General features: G+C 47.8%; 1 protein-coding gene across 2 annotated transcripts in view; it reads left to right on the top strand.

Moving 5' to 3' along the window:
- Positions 1-12,989, top strand: part of LOC135370107 (kappaPI-actitoxin-Avd3d-like) — a 48,186-nt gene extending 35,197 nt beyond the window's left edge. For both annotated transcript variants that reach the window (XR_010415223.1, XM_064603801.1), the window contains 3 exons: positions 10,600-10,635; positions 11,678-11,732; positions 12,837-12,989. Coding sequence is in view for 1 of the 2 variants with exons in the window: in XM_064603801.1 (XP_064459871.1) it covers positions 10,600-10,635; positions 11,678-11,730 (89 nt within the window). In the remaining variant the exon portion in view is untranslated. The remainder of the gene's footprint in view (positions 1-10,599; positions 10,636-11,677; positions 11,733-12,836) is intronic.
- The last annotated feature ends 450 nt before the right edge of the window (positions 12,990-13,439 follow it).

Raw genomic sequence — 13,439 nt, 5'->3', positions numbered from 1 at the left:
CCGCTTCCTCAGCGGGGTCATGGACTCCGATTTCGCTGTACTCGCCACATTATGCACTTCGAAGCCAAAGTACAGCGATGGCTCTCTGCTATTCAACACCTTTCAGGATTCAACAGAATGTGATCCGTGATGCTGTGATTTGAGCTCCCTTGTTGCAGTTCAGACAGCCTTGGTGTGGGCGAATTTACTTTACAGCCTCCCGGTCGTCCGCAGGATTTCCACAGCATCGTAAACTACTCTTCGGAGCCTGTTTGCTCGTAGCCTTCGTCACTGCCTTGGAGTTCCAAGAATGGCTTAAACAAGGCAGGTTCTCGTTGAAGTGGGAGAACTCCCGATTGAGGTTCCCCGTGAAAGGGGCTCGGCACTTCCTCCGTTTGCTGTGTGCGCACAATCACCCTCACCCGTTCAAGAGGAAAATTCGATAACGCTGAGAAAGTGACTGTTATTGAGTAACGCAGATGACACGCACGAGCCATAGCTGAGGGCGTAACACCACCAGTTAATTTTTAAGGGTGTACCCCACTAGTTCGCAGCGCTCATGGCGCATTCGCCCTCATCCACGATAAGATCACGCTATCTCACCTACGGAACGACAGAACCGCCAGCGCTGTTTACCAGTCGCTTTGAGAAGGAATACCAAAGCGTCTCTTGCGGCTGTTCCTAATCTTCCGTTGCCCCCGTGCGTGAACCAGGCGTATGAACACGAAATTGTCGGCCGGATAGCTGATCCAAAGAGCGCATTGGTGTACTGGTGCAAGAAATACAAAAACCGAAACCGATTAATTACTCGGAAAAATCACTAAGTGTCGACGCGGTTTTTTTCTTGCAATATTTTTCGCTGAATGTCCCGATGCGTAAAACAGAGGTTCCGTGCGAAGCAAAATTTAAAGGTTAGGATGTTTATTTAATTAGTGAGCGTATGCAAATGAGCCGCTAACTACTCAGTTCATGGCAGATGTCCAATTACCTTTAGCAAAAAGAAATTTCTACCTCGGCGCCGGCTGTTCGCGAATTATTCAGCCGGGGGCCTTCGTGAAACAACCGGTATAGTTGATTTTACCCCGGGAGAATTGACTGGGTTCACCGACTCCGAATGTGCGCTCCAAGGTCTTGAGAATACAGACATACAAGGTTCGTCCACACCCTTACTGACAGATGTGTAAATGGCTTGCCAGTATGTGTACAAAGCAGGGCACGGGCGGGCTGACTCTCGATTGGGTTCTAGCTCATTGTGGTGTCGTGGGGGAATGAGCAGGCTGACAGCGCCGCAAAAGCAGTTCTCTCGCATTAGGAGACGAACGTTGCTGAGAGGAGACTGTCGTTCCATCCTACGACGTCTTGTTGCACCCCTGGCTTCCCGTGAGTTGACAACTGACATTCTCCCCCACGTATGCTTGATCCTAGACTCGTTTTTCGGACGCCACAAAACACTTCCCGTCATGACGCTGCATTAATTCCTCCGATGCGACTCGATATGACTTTCACAGCTCCGTTGCCTTACCGCTTGCGACAAGTTCACTCTCCTAGATGCCGCTACTGTGGTAACTTAGAAGATGTCGAGCACATCCTTCCCGTATTGCCCGCACCACCAACCTTTCGGATCCACACTTTTAGTGTCTCTAAAGTAGCTAGACTCTCGCTCTCTCACTATGTCAAACTTGCTTGGATTATGGCCAAGTCCTGCCCACCAGCGCTCTGCCCCTTTTAAAGTTATTAGACACCGCGCTCTTCAGTGCGAGGCTATTCAGTATTCCGTTTTACCACACTACCGCCAGCAATGGCTCGAGTATCGCCACAGGCGATGAAACTCCCAACTCATATTTATTCCAATGACGTTGTTGTTGTTTGTTTTTCACTGGCGGAAGGTAGGTCGGCAGCGTTACGTTCGCGGAAGCTGAGGACAATGTCAATTAACCCCTGGGTTCCGCGGAGCTCCGGCTGAGATCGCCTGGTCCAGGTGGTGATGGATACATAAATTTTTCTTAATCAGTGAAGCACCGCATATAAATAATTCGCCACATTCGAGTTCTTACGCACCGCAGTGGTCGTCTTTCTATACTCTATTGGTGCGTATTCACCGATGACCATTCGAACGCGAACTCTTAGAACAATTACAGTAGCGCCGCCTAGACTGCCTTATCGAAAGTTTTGGGTCAAGTGTGGGCTACAACAATTTACAAAATTACATTTGTCGCAGTTCTACGTAGAATTCTTTCGCGCATCACCGATTTTCAGTTATTGCGGGCACACAGCTTTATTAGATGATGGTGAGCGAGTTTCATCGCCAGGGGGATACCTTACATATCTGCGGGTGGTGATGTGGTAAATGGAATGGGTGTATACCGCTTGAAATCGTTAAAAATAATCATTCAAAAATAAACGCGTAAATATCCACTGTTAAAAATATATCTCCCAGAATATACGCTTAAAAATCAACGCATCAAAATAATCGCCGGAATATCTCCGTTTAAATAAAAACGCTAAGGAATCCACGGTTAAAAATATATCGTTAAAAATAAATCGTTTCAGAATCCCCCCAAATCCACCCTACAGTTGCTAGAATCATGTGGTATGGCCCAAGTCAAGGTGAACTGCAAGCATGCGGCTTAAACTAACCTCACAGGACCAAACTAGCCTAAACTACCCCAAACTAACCTAACATAACCTGATCTAACCCGGCGCAAATTGCAATCAGTCCGCCTCCGTGCTAGATGGTGAGGGGATTTTGAAACAGTTTATTTTTCATGGTGGATTATTAAACAGTGATCTCTAAGCGGGGATAGTAATCGGTTCATTTTAGGAGATATATTTTTAACCGTGTATTTTTTAAGCGAATTATTCTTGAATGTTTTATTCTTAAGCGTTTATTCTAAATGGTGGATTTCGGGGACCCTCCAATGGAATATAGTCGCCTCACAGTCAGCCTCAAAGTCGCCTCAAATCGTACGGTGCAAAAAGGTGAGAGTGGCTTTGAGGGCAGAGCGTTGGTGGGCTGGACTCGGCCATGAACCAAGTAATTTTGTGAAAGGGAGGAGGCGAGAGTCCTGCTGACTGAACTGTGGTTCGGCAAGGTTGGTAGTCTGGGAAATGAAGAACGTGCTCTAGATCAGCCAGATCACCGCAGTGACGGTATCTGGGAGAGTCAACCTGTCTCAAGCGCAGTAAAGCCACTGAGATGTGAAAGCCACATTGAGTCGCATCGGATAAATTAATGCAGCCTTACGAGAGGTGTGTCGTGGCATCTGGAAATCTAGGTTGAATCAACTCTTCTAAGCATAGATGGGGGATAATGCCATTTGTCCGTTGGCGGGAAGGCAGGGGTGCGACTATATGTCGAAGAATGGAATGTCAGTCTCCTCTGAGCAGTACAATACTGGTACGTCTCCTATATGAAAGAGCTGCTTCTGCGGCGCTCTCAGCCTTTTCATTCCCCACAACTACACAATGGGCTGGAACCCACTGGAAAACCAACATATGCACTGCTTCGTGCACTAGCTGGTAAGCCATTAACACATCCATCACTAGGGGCGAAGACGGCGCGCCGAAACGTATTGTTTTTTTAGAAATGTTTTCGCCGCCCGGGGCGTGAGCATCGATATGCCTTATGAAGGTATGGAATAAAATCGGCACCGATTTCTTTCTGGTGGCATAAAAACAACAGCAACAACTTTATTTCAGGATGAAGGGTGGGGAGTTTCATCGCCGGGGGCGATACTCTACCCCATTGCTGGAGGTGAAGCGGGGAATGAAGTAAGGGGTCCCGTTACAATGAGGATCTAAGACCTGTGGCGTCCAAAAGGGCGAAGAGAGCCTCGAGTGCAGAGCGTTGGTGAGCTGGATGCGGCCAGGTGCCAAGCAATTTTGTGAGGGAGAGGGGGCGGGAGTCTAGCTCGTTGAGGGAGGCGGAGAGTACGGAGCGGGAAGGGTGGTAGTGTCGGCAATGGAGAAGAATGTTCTCGAGATCTTCAACAGCTCCGCAATTACTGCAGTGGGGAGAGTTAACTTTTCTCAAGCGGTAGCGCCAGTGTGCTGTGAAGGCCACGTCGAGGCGCATTCGATGAACTAATGCGGCGTCTTGACGAGATATATGTACTGCCATGCGGAAAGCGAGTGCTGGGTCAACTCTGCTCAGCATACCGAGGGGTAGTATGTCAACGGTCCGTTGGTGGGTAGCCAGGGGAGTCACAAGGCTTCGAAGTATGGACCGCCGATCGTCTCTCAGCTCTTCGGCGGTGCTGTCCGCCAGTTCATTGCCTTCGACACCGCAATGGGCTGGAACCCATTGGAGAGCGAGCCTATGTCCTGCTTCGTAGACAAGTTTGTAAACCGTTAACACATCCATAACAAACGGTGCGGAGGAGACTTGTATGCCAGAATTTTCAATTTCTTGCAGCACAGATGCTGAGTCAGTAAAGCCCACCCAATCCCGGGGGGGGGGGGGGGTAGAGAACGATGTGCTCGAAAAAAGAAAGTATGACGTAGAGTTCCGCAGCTGTGGATGATGTACAATGCCAAAGGCGACGTCCCTGAACTACGCCTTCGTCGGGGATGACAAAGGAAGACGCGGACTTGCCATTTCGAGATGCGCCATCGGTGTAAGCGGCGGTAGAGGTGGAAAACTTCGAGTCTACGAGAGCATAAAAATAGGCTCGAAGGATTTGAGGGGGAACCTGAGCTCTGCGGACCTGGAAGTCAGGAAGACGTGCGAAGGTGGGTGGCACAGGCATAGACCAGGGGGCGTTCGGCGGTATGAGTCCTAGGTATGAAGCCGGTTAGAGCGTGGCGTGCCCTCTGCGCCACGCGATGGAAATCACTTTCTGGACGGTATCGAATTATCCGGAGGAGTGGGTGACGGGGAACGTGCGCACGCAAACGTAGGAAGTGCCGAGCCGTTTCCCGCTCACGGAGGACCTCCAGCGGGAGTTCTCCAGCTTCAGCTAGGACTTGCCGTGTTTCAGCCATTCTTGGAACGCCAAGGCAGCGACGAATTCTTCGGGCAAACAGGGTGCGAAGGGTATTTAACGATGTTGTAGAAACCCTATGCAAGACTGGAAGGCTGTAAAGCAGAGTCGCCCTCATCAAAGCCGCGCGAACGGCTAAGAGGGAGTGTTGATCACAGCCCCAGCCGAAGCCAGAAAGATGTTGAATGGCAGGAAGCCATCGCTGCAGTTTGGTTTCAAGGTGCTTGATGTGCGAACCTAGCGCAGGTGGGAGTCCAGGGCCACACCAGGAAGCGATGGGAACGCACAGGCTCGAGGTTCCGTGCACCAACCCAATGAGGCAAATTACTCATAGCCTTGTGGGTGAAAGGGAGCTCAACGCAGTTTTTGGGCGAAAGGTCAATTTCAAGTCGCGTAAGGTAGAGATGAAAGTTGTTTAGGGTTTGTTGTAAACGTCGCTGAAGGGCTGGTTGTGACTTGCCTACTGTCTAAAGGGCAACATCATCGGCATACACGGAGAATGCTACCTTGCGTGGAACTATCGGTTTTAGTCCTGCCATTACCACATTAAAAGGGTAGGACTGTGAATGCTTGCTTGGGGTACGCCTTGATGAACAGGGTGCTTGGGGCTTTGGCCGTGGGATATGCGGTCAGCGACAGTTCAGTCCGTAAGGAAATCGTGAAGCCAGCTGAAAAGTCGACCAGAGACTCGAAAAGACCGCAACCCGTGGAGCATACAGATGTGCGAGAAAGTATCATAGGCGCGCTTAATGTCCAGGAAGACTCATACAACGATCCGCCGATGAGCACGAGCATGTTGGACTGTATAGACCAGATCGAGAACGGGATCCATAGAACTTCGGTGGCGGCGAAATCGAGCTACTTCCTGAGGGAACGCACTTTGTATGTCGAGCCACCAGTCGAGGCGATGCAAAACCATTCTCTCCACCAGTTTTCCCATGCAACTTGTCAGGCTCACGGGGCGAAAGGAGGATAGGGCATTTGCGGGTTTGCCTGGTTTCAGGATTGGAACAACAAAAGCCGCTTTCCAAGTAGATGGTACGGATTCCTGTCGCCAAGACATAGGATGGATAGACATATACAGGATACATAGGACATATATGGGCACATAGGACATATAAACATGAAGGAGGGCTTGGAGTGACGACTCGTCAAGGTTTCGCAGTGCGGCGTCAGTGATTTTATCTGGTCGTGGGGACGATCGCACATTCACAAGTTTCAACGCAGTCTTCAGCTCAATTAGAGTAAAGTCGCGGTCCATAACCTCCGGTGGACGGGGCAAGTCTTGGTGGATTTCTGTCTGCAGGCTCTGGACGAAACTGTTGTGTACTGCAGACGTTGAGGCAGCCGGTGGTGTTGTTAGGACGACGGAGAAATCTGTCGCTAGCGTGGTTTCGTCTACACCCTTAACGATAGCCAATGCGGCGAGACGATTCTTATGTGGGGGCGCATCCTTCAGAGCTCGAATTGTCCTCCGGATCTTTGTGGCGGGGTGAAATGGTGAAAGGTGTTGACAAAACTTACGCCAACGCTTCCGGTCCTCTTTCTTAAGTTCTCGTGTTACTTTAGCTTTCATCCGGCGCTACGCCACAATATCAGGAAGTTGCCCAGTTCGGCGAGCCGTTCTCCCGGCTCGGCGACGTAATGCTCTGAGGTGGTTAATTACTGGAGAATGACCGACGTGACCTGTGACCCGTTTAGACATGACTACAGCGTCCTGCATGGCGGAACGAATGCCTTGTGAGAGGGCCTCTGAGGACATGCCGGTGTGCACAGAAGTTCGGAGGCCAGCACGAAAGAGTGCCCAGTTCGTGAAAGGGATGGATCAGTCCTATAGTGGGTGACAGAGGCAGTCTTTCGTGCGCAATATAGATGGGGAAGTGGTCACTACCTCGGATGTCGGCATCGGTAGCGCACGACATGTAGCGAATTATGCCTGCTGAGCACCAGGAAAGATCCAGGACATCGAGTGACGTTGGTGCTCACATATAAGTTGGCTGACGGTTGTCTAGGAGGAACGTGTGAGCAGTCTCCATGCTCTCCCCCGTCCGTGCGTTCTACGGCTTCCCCAGGCCGCATTATGAGCATTGAAGTCACCCACTACAAGAGCTGAGGATTCCAGTGAACTGTATAAGCGGTGGAGGTCAGTCCACAGAACCTGTACCGCGGGACGTAGAAAGATACTGAGAACGGTTAACATCATGTGCCCAACGCAGATCTTACAGGAGACATAATCATAAGATCGATGTCAAACTGACCCTATGGGAGGAGCAACGAGGTCATTACGAATGTATAACGCTGTTCTGCTCTCAGAGGATTGATGAGATCGATAGATCGTATAACCAGTAACGCGATGTGCTGCACCCATGCCATGTTCTTATACAGCTATGAGAGGAAACTGGTACTGGTAAAGATGATATTTAAAATCTGGGAGCTTGTTAGGTAGGCTGTAAGGCCTTTCATAGAGTCGAGGCACTGCATCGTGATGGCCTTGCTATACAGTTCCGTCATGCGGAGAGAACAATAATGCCTCCAATGCCAAAAACGCTTGAACCTCGGGTAGTCGCGACGCACCAGGAAAGGCAGAGACAATTGCCTTGACTACCGTACAGCTGAGAAGAGTGTCAGAAAGGGGACAGCTTCGGTGGTTGGTGGTGCTATCTGTCGTCTCATGACTGATGGATCCGTTACACCGGTGTAAGTGTACGTGTAATCTTCCTTGAGAGACCCGGGTGTGTCGGGTTGCTGGTGCTGATGGTCTTCGTCGCGGTGGCGTTCTGCAACCTCCGTTCGCCTTGTGAAAGCCGGGGTGGGAGTGTAGGAAACTCGTGGTCATCCGTACGAGGCGTGACGGTGGCATTGGGGCCCCTGGGAGCGTCTTCGACGGGGAGCGTCTGACATAAAGAGAAGGATGCACGATGGCAGGATTTATAGTTGGCAAAATTTGGCTCTCTCTTATTGTTGCAGTCAGATCGGCGGTGAGGCCCAGCGCATACGCCACACCTAGTAGCACCTCTGCAGTTTCGAGCAAGATTGCCAAAGCATTGACAGTTATAGCACTGCATGGGGCCTTCTATTTATTCTTGAACAATGAAGGTCTGAAACCCGAAGGCAATTCAGTGTGGAAGAGGGATTGTGGGTTGAAAAGTTAGGATGACGCTGGGTAACGGGGTGAACATCTCCGCCATCTTCTGCCATGGAGTGCCGAAGCTGTCGCATGGCCGACATAACCCCTGCGTGTTTCAGCTAGAGAACGAGATCGTCATTGGAGTATTCCTTAGGTACCGCATAAATCTTGCCCATATTTCTGAGGTACTGTAGGGGATACAGGGATTCCAGCTAAACACTGAGCTGACAAAAGATTGCGGGCAGCGGGATTGCGGGCTTCAAACTGGACGGAGCCGAAGAGAGATCCATCTCGGTTCAAACGGTGGTGTATAACCTGTTGTTGGGCTAGGAGGCGTATTTCGCTGGCGACTACATTAGGGTTGACCTTCCAGAAGGAGTAGTCACTAGTTGCTGGTCGAAACAGTATTGGAATACCGCCGGCTCGATTCTTCCTGTAGGTGACAGTGGTGAACGGGTCGTGAAGAGAAGTGGCAAGGTTGCCAACGTTCATCTCATCTGTCTGCTGAAGAGCAGCCGGTACCGAAGTGTCCATGGTGTTATCGGGAACATTCACGGTCTGTGGATTGTCAGCATCACCAGAGGAAGGGCTCTCCACCCGTTGTCGTTTGGCAGGGCTGACGGGGACCTGTTGACCTCTGGGAAGTGCCATACAGACGTCGGTATGGTGGCGTAAAAAAGACACCTTAACTATGCAACGTTCGGAGCTGATCTTTTCAAAATGACGACGGTAATGCTCGACACGTAGCAGTAACGTGGCAGTAAGACTAAATACCAGTGACTGTATCAACTTCGGTCGCACCTTTTCTTACAATTTTTTGACGAGGTTACTGGGGCACCCTGTCGAGTTCTTTTGTTTTTTTTTCGTTCGCATACGATACGCAAAAGATAGTGACGTCTGCTTTGAAAATTTTAATTCTTAATTTTATTTGGTCATACGTTAAAGACCCAAAGGGTACTACATAACGGAGGAGGGAACGGCATCACAGGTGCGCAAGTAAAGAACAGGAGCAAGCAGAACGTGACATGAATTGTAATGGTCAACACACAAAGATTATAAGAATATTAACTTGGTAACAGTAATAAAAGATAACACTTGTGCTCTCGTTCTCTGTGGTACACTGAGGAAATTCGTCATACAAGATACACAAGGGCAACTAGCCATCAACAAATCGGCTTACTGCAGCTTTAAAATCCTGAGGGTCACGGAGATCAACAATGGACTGGGGAAGATCATTCCAGGCCTTGGCTGCCCGAGGGCAAAATGAGTAGAGAAAGAAATCGTGGTTGCAGTGAGTCATCCCTACCTTGTAGAAATGATCCAGCCTGGGAGAAATAAGTGATGCTCTCAACAGTAGCTCAGAGTGTAACATTTGGTTATGAAAAATCTTATGAAATAGGCACAGACTGGAAACCATTCGACGCCTGCTGAAATTAATGATAGAAAGCTGAGTTTTCATGCTGGATATACTATTCAGGGAACTGAACTCCTTATAAATGAAGCGGACAGCTCGATTCTGTTCTGCTTCGAGAGCATGCGCATATGTGACTTGGTATGGATCCCATATTGGAGAGGCGTACTCAAGCTTAGGCCTTATAAGAGTGGTATAAGCAAGTTTTTTTACTGACAGTGGGTCACCGGTCACAAGAGATTGTTCCAAAATTAAGACCAAGTATTTAGCTGATATGTACTTGGTATTTTTCAAGAGTTTTGAGTTTATGCCATCCATGCCACATGACGAAGATAGTTTACAGTTATCGATAAGTTTTACAATGCCATTGTAATAGCTATTAAATGCAGACATTCGTGGGAAGTCGTAGATAGGCGCAAGTGGCATACATGACATATCTTCGGTAGTGAACACCGATACGAAGTAATCATTTAAGATACCTGCACATTTGTCGCTATGCACTACCGACTTGGAAGAGTCAAGCAAATGTATTTCAGAGCTAACATTTGGGTTAATCACCCTCCAGAAGCGTTTGGGGTTGCGTTGCAGCAATGAGGGTAAGGTTTGCTGGTAAAACCTAGTAAATTCTCTGTTTATGGTTGCGACACCATGCACCCGTAGCAGACAGCGCGTAGAGCACATCGTGAAGTCTGCATAGCAAGCGACTTCGTGATGTGCGCCTTCGACGACGTCCTCCGAAGTACGCGGACGAGACTTCGGATGGTGACATTTCTGGTGTACATTATGTTGAGGCGCACTTCATATGATTCAAGTGTGGCAAGAATGAAAAAAAGAGGCACTCAGATAATATAGCAACGGTGGTGGGGCCCGACATGTGCTTGTAACTTTTGCCTCGTCCACACTGAATATTGCGAGTCCTCTTTCTTCGGCATTCGAACTCGTGCATCGTACATGGCTATTTCAATTTCTGTTCATGTAAAATGTATGTGTGCAGGCACCGGTAGAGGTCCAGGTACAGACGGTAGAGCCTGACATGGTGCCTTTACTAGAATGGAAGCAGCCAGTAGCGAGATACATGTATTTCTTAATTCTATATGCAGGTGTCACCGCAAGGTCTCTTTCGGATTCTGAACCTGGTAAGCGCTTCAGCGAGTAATCAATAATCTGCAGTTACTTATTTCAATGGATTATAGAACATGACTTTGGCGTAATTTTGTACTTTATCATGAGCTTGAATGTCGCTCAAAATTCACACATACACGTTGTTCTTTAATCAGCGCATACATTTAAAATAACTTTAATAAAAAGAATGAGAGCAGCACAGCTGCCCGTTTTGCAAGATGACTATTCGACCATGCGGACATTCAGACAGGGCGAGTATGCGTCTAAGGTATGACTTATTACGTAGAATTCGTTCATTTACTTTTTACTTACTAGTTTGTGGCACGTACGTTGATGCGCTTATCGGCAAACTTTGCTGTGCAAATGATTCGAAACCGAAACCAACCTCATTAGGAGCTCAAGAAAGACGTGGCCTTCGACTGAGGCGGCTTAGCTGTTTATTCCACGAGTAGATTATAGCCTACCCCAATCATCCCAGTCGCTTCAAAGCACGTGCTCCTCCACGTACAGGTGAAATGGGCGTTGTTGTACTAATTTGCATACCAAAATTTCGTGATGGATATATACAGGTATTTGTTTGTCTCAGGATTTAAAAATGCCATGACTTTGGACGCCTACTTTGTAACTGAATGGGGTACATCCAGCATCCACGTTTCGGGCACCGTTTGGGGCAAACAAACAAATAAAATACATGGGAGATTCACTTTGAAAATTTGAGAGTTCACTTCAGGAAATTCAATGTCTTGCAAATTCAGATTCACGAACGTGCTGGCCCGTGAAACTCCCCCGAAATGAATATCGGCGACACCATAATGTTCAGAAAAGTAGATTTTTTATGACTGTTTTTGGACGCGTAAGGCGAAACACTTTGTAGAAAAAAATGGGTGGGATATAGCCTTCTTTTGTGCTACGTTAGAAGAATATGTTGGCCAATATTCGAGAAATCGTACCAATAGGAAAATTGCACACCTTGCCTTGACCCAAAAACAAATCCTTGATTATGCTGATGGATAATAATTGATAATAATGAATGACTCTTCGTCATTGTCCCTGTAGTTCAACGTGAACACCGGAGCATGAAGACACAGAGGCCTCGCCGTCCAGCTTGAGAGTAAGTAATCGAGAAGAATAGCCATCACAAGGCAGCATGCGAATCAGAGAGAGACAGCAAAATTACCAGCGAGGACACTAAAATTTAAGAAAGAATGAGGTCTTTCGACAATTCTGAGGTCTTGTAGGGATTTAACCTGCACCGGATTCTACATAGAGCCTGTTGGTAGGACGTGGCAAAATTAAAAGCGCTAAAAACAGGCGAAGACACGGACACACAGGTAGCGCACAGATATCAGATAGTGTACACAGATATATGTGTGGGGGAATATGTTTAATGCAAAGTGTATCCGTATCTTCGCCTGTTGTTAGCGCTTTTAATTTCGCTAGATAGGACGTTTTAAAAGATTAAGATTTTTTTTGTCACACATATCAGAGGCTGAAGGTGATGAAACGGCGAATAATATTCGATTTCTAATGGGATTCGATAACCAACTAGATAATGCTTTTTTACTTGGGTGACACGAACTATGTCTCGCTACCTCAACGTGGTACTACAGAGACCAGCTTCATCATTGCAGTGTTTGACTATGAGGTATCGTCTTTACACATGTTGTGTCACTTCAGTATAATAGTCCCTGCTTTAGAGGAAATGTGCCCTTGCTTGCTTTGTAGGAGCTTCGAATGGTCAGCCATGAAAACGGCTTGCTACTCCCGTTGTCCCGTTGCCCCATAGATCGTACTTCGTAAACGGGGTTGTCACTGACAACGGCAGTTTGTTGCGCTGTCTCTTGGATAGCTCAGAGTATTCCCATTGAACAAATTACAGTACAACTGGTGTCGCACACAACTACCATCCTGCTGGTCAGACATTATAGGAGGGTCATGGCATTGGAACAAGGACTAATAGGAGACGAACGCTACACGGTGGTATTCACTCCAAGACACCCTCAAATTTCACCTTAGGGAGAATTTCCCACACGTTGCTTCCTCACAAAGGGATGCGACATCACTACGGATTATGACATGACGTATTGCATGAATGGGTCAATGTGAGAAGGAATTCAATCCTTCACATGCGGGGAGATGCTGATGTCAGACACAATTGTTATTTGTCGCTGTAGTAGGTATATTTACTATAAGTGACTTCTCTTAATGTTTCCAGACGTTGCGGAAGTAACCTGGAGCCAGGACGACATACACTGAGGTGCCTGACGTCTCCTGCATCGATAATGTATTAAGAACATAGCCCAGCTTGCTCTGACGTACAACGGTAAAGTAGTAGGACATAATATCAAATAAAACGTTTAATCCAGCACTTTTGATCGTTTCTCCCCATACTGCTAACGTACTACTTTTCTCAGAATATCCGGCTTACTTACAGCCCTTTGCCGTCGTCATCGTCGTTCTCCTCGTCTCCGCCGTCGCCCCCGTCTGGTAGCACATTCCCTCTGAAGTATTCTATTAGGAAGCTGTCGGCCGAGACAGTGCTAAAATGTACCGCGCGTGAGATCTAGAACAGAAGTACTCAGGCAGCACATGGTGGGATAATAAATATATATGTGATGTCTAACCTTAGACATCTGGGATAACTATAGAATGTCTAAGGCTAGACCTAATGTCAATTAGCTGTGCACTAACATAGCAGTAGACGTGCTAATGTAACGCTACTAGCCGTCTAAACTTAGACATTGAATGTCTACGACCGTAGACGTTATTTACACTTCTTTTAGACATGATTCCTAAAATTAGTCATGGCTCTTAGGCA

This window comes from Ornithodoros turicata, chromosome 1 (assembly GCF_037126465.1).
Source record: "Ornithodoros turicata isolate Travis chromosome 1, ASM3712646v1, whole genome shotgun sequence".
NCBI lineage: Eukaryota > Metazoa > Arthropoda > Arachnida > Ixodida > Argasidae > Ornithodoros > Ornithodoros turicata.
Note: the sequence above shows the minus strand (reverse complement) of the source record. Positions and strands in the feature narration are given on the sequence as shown.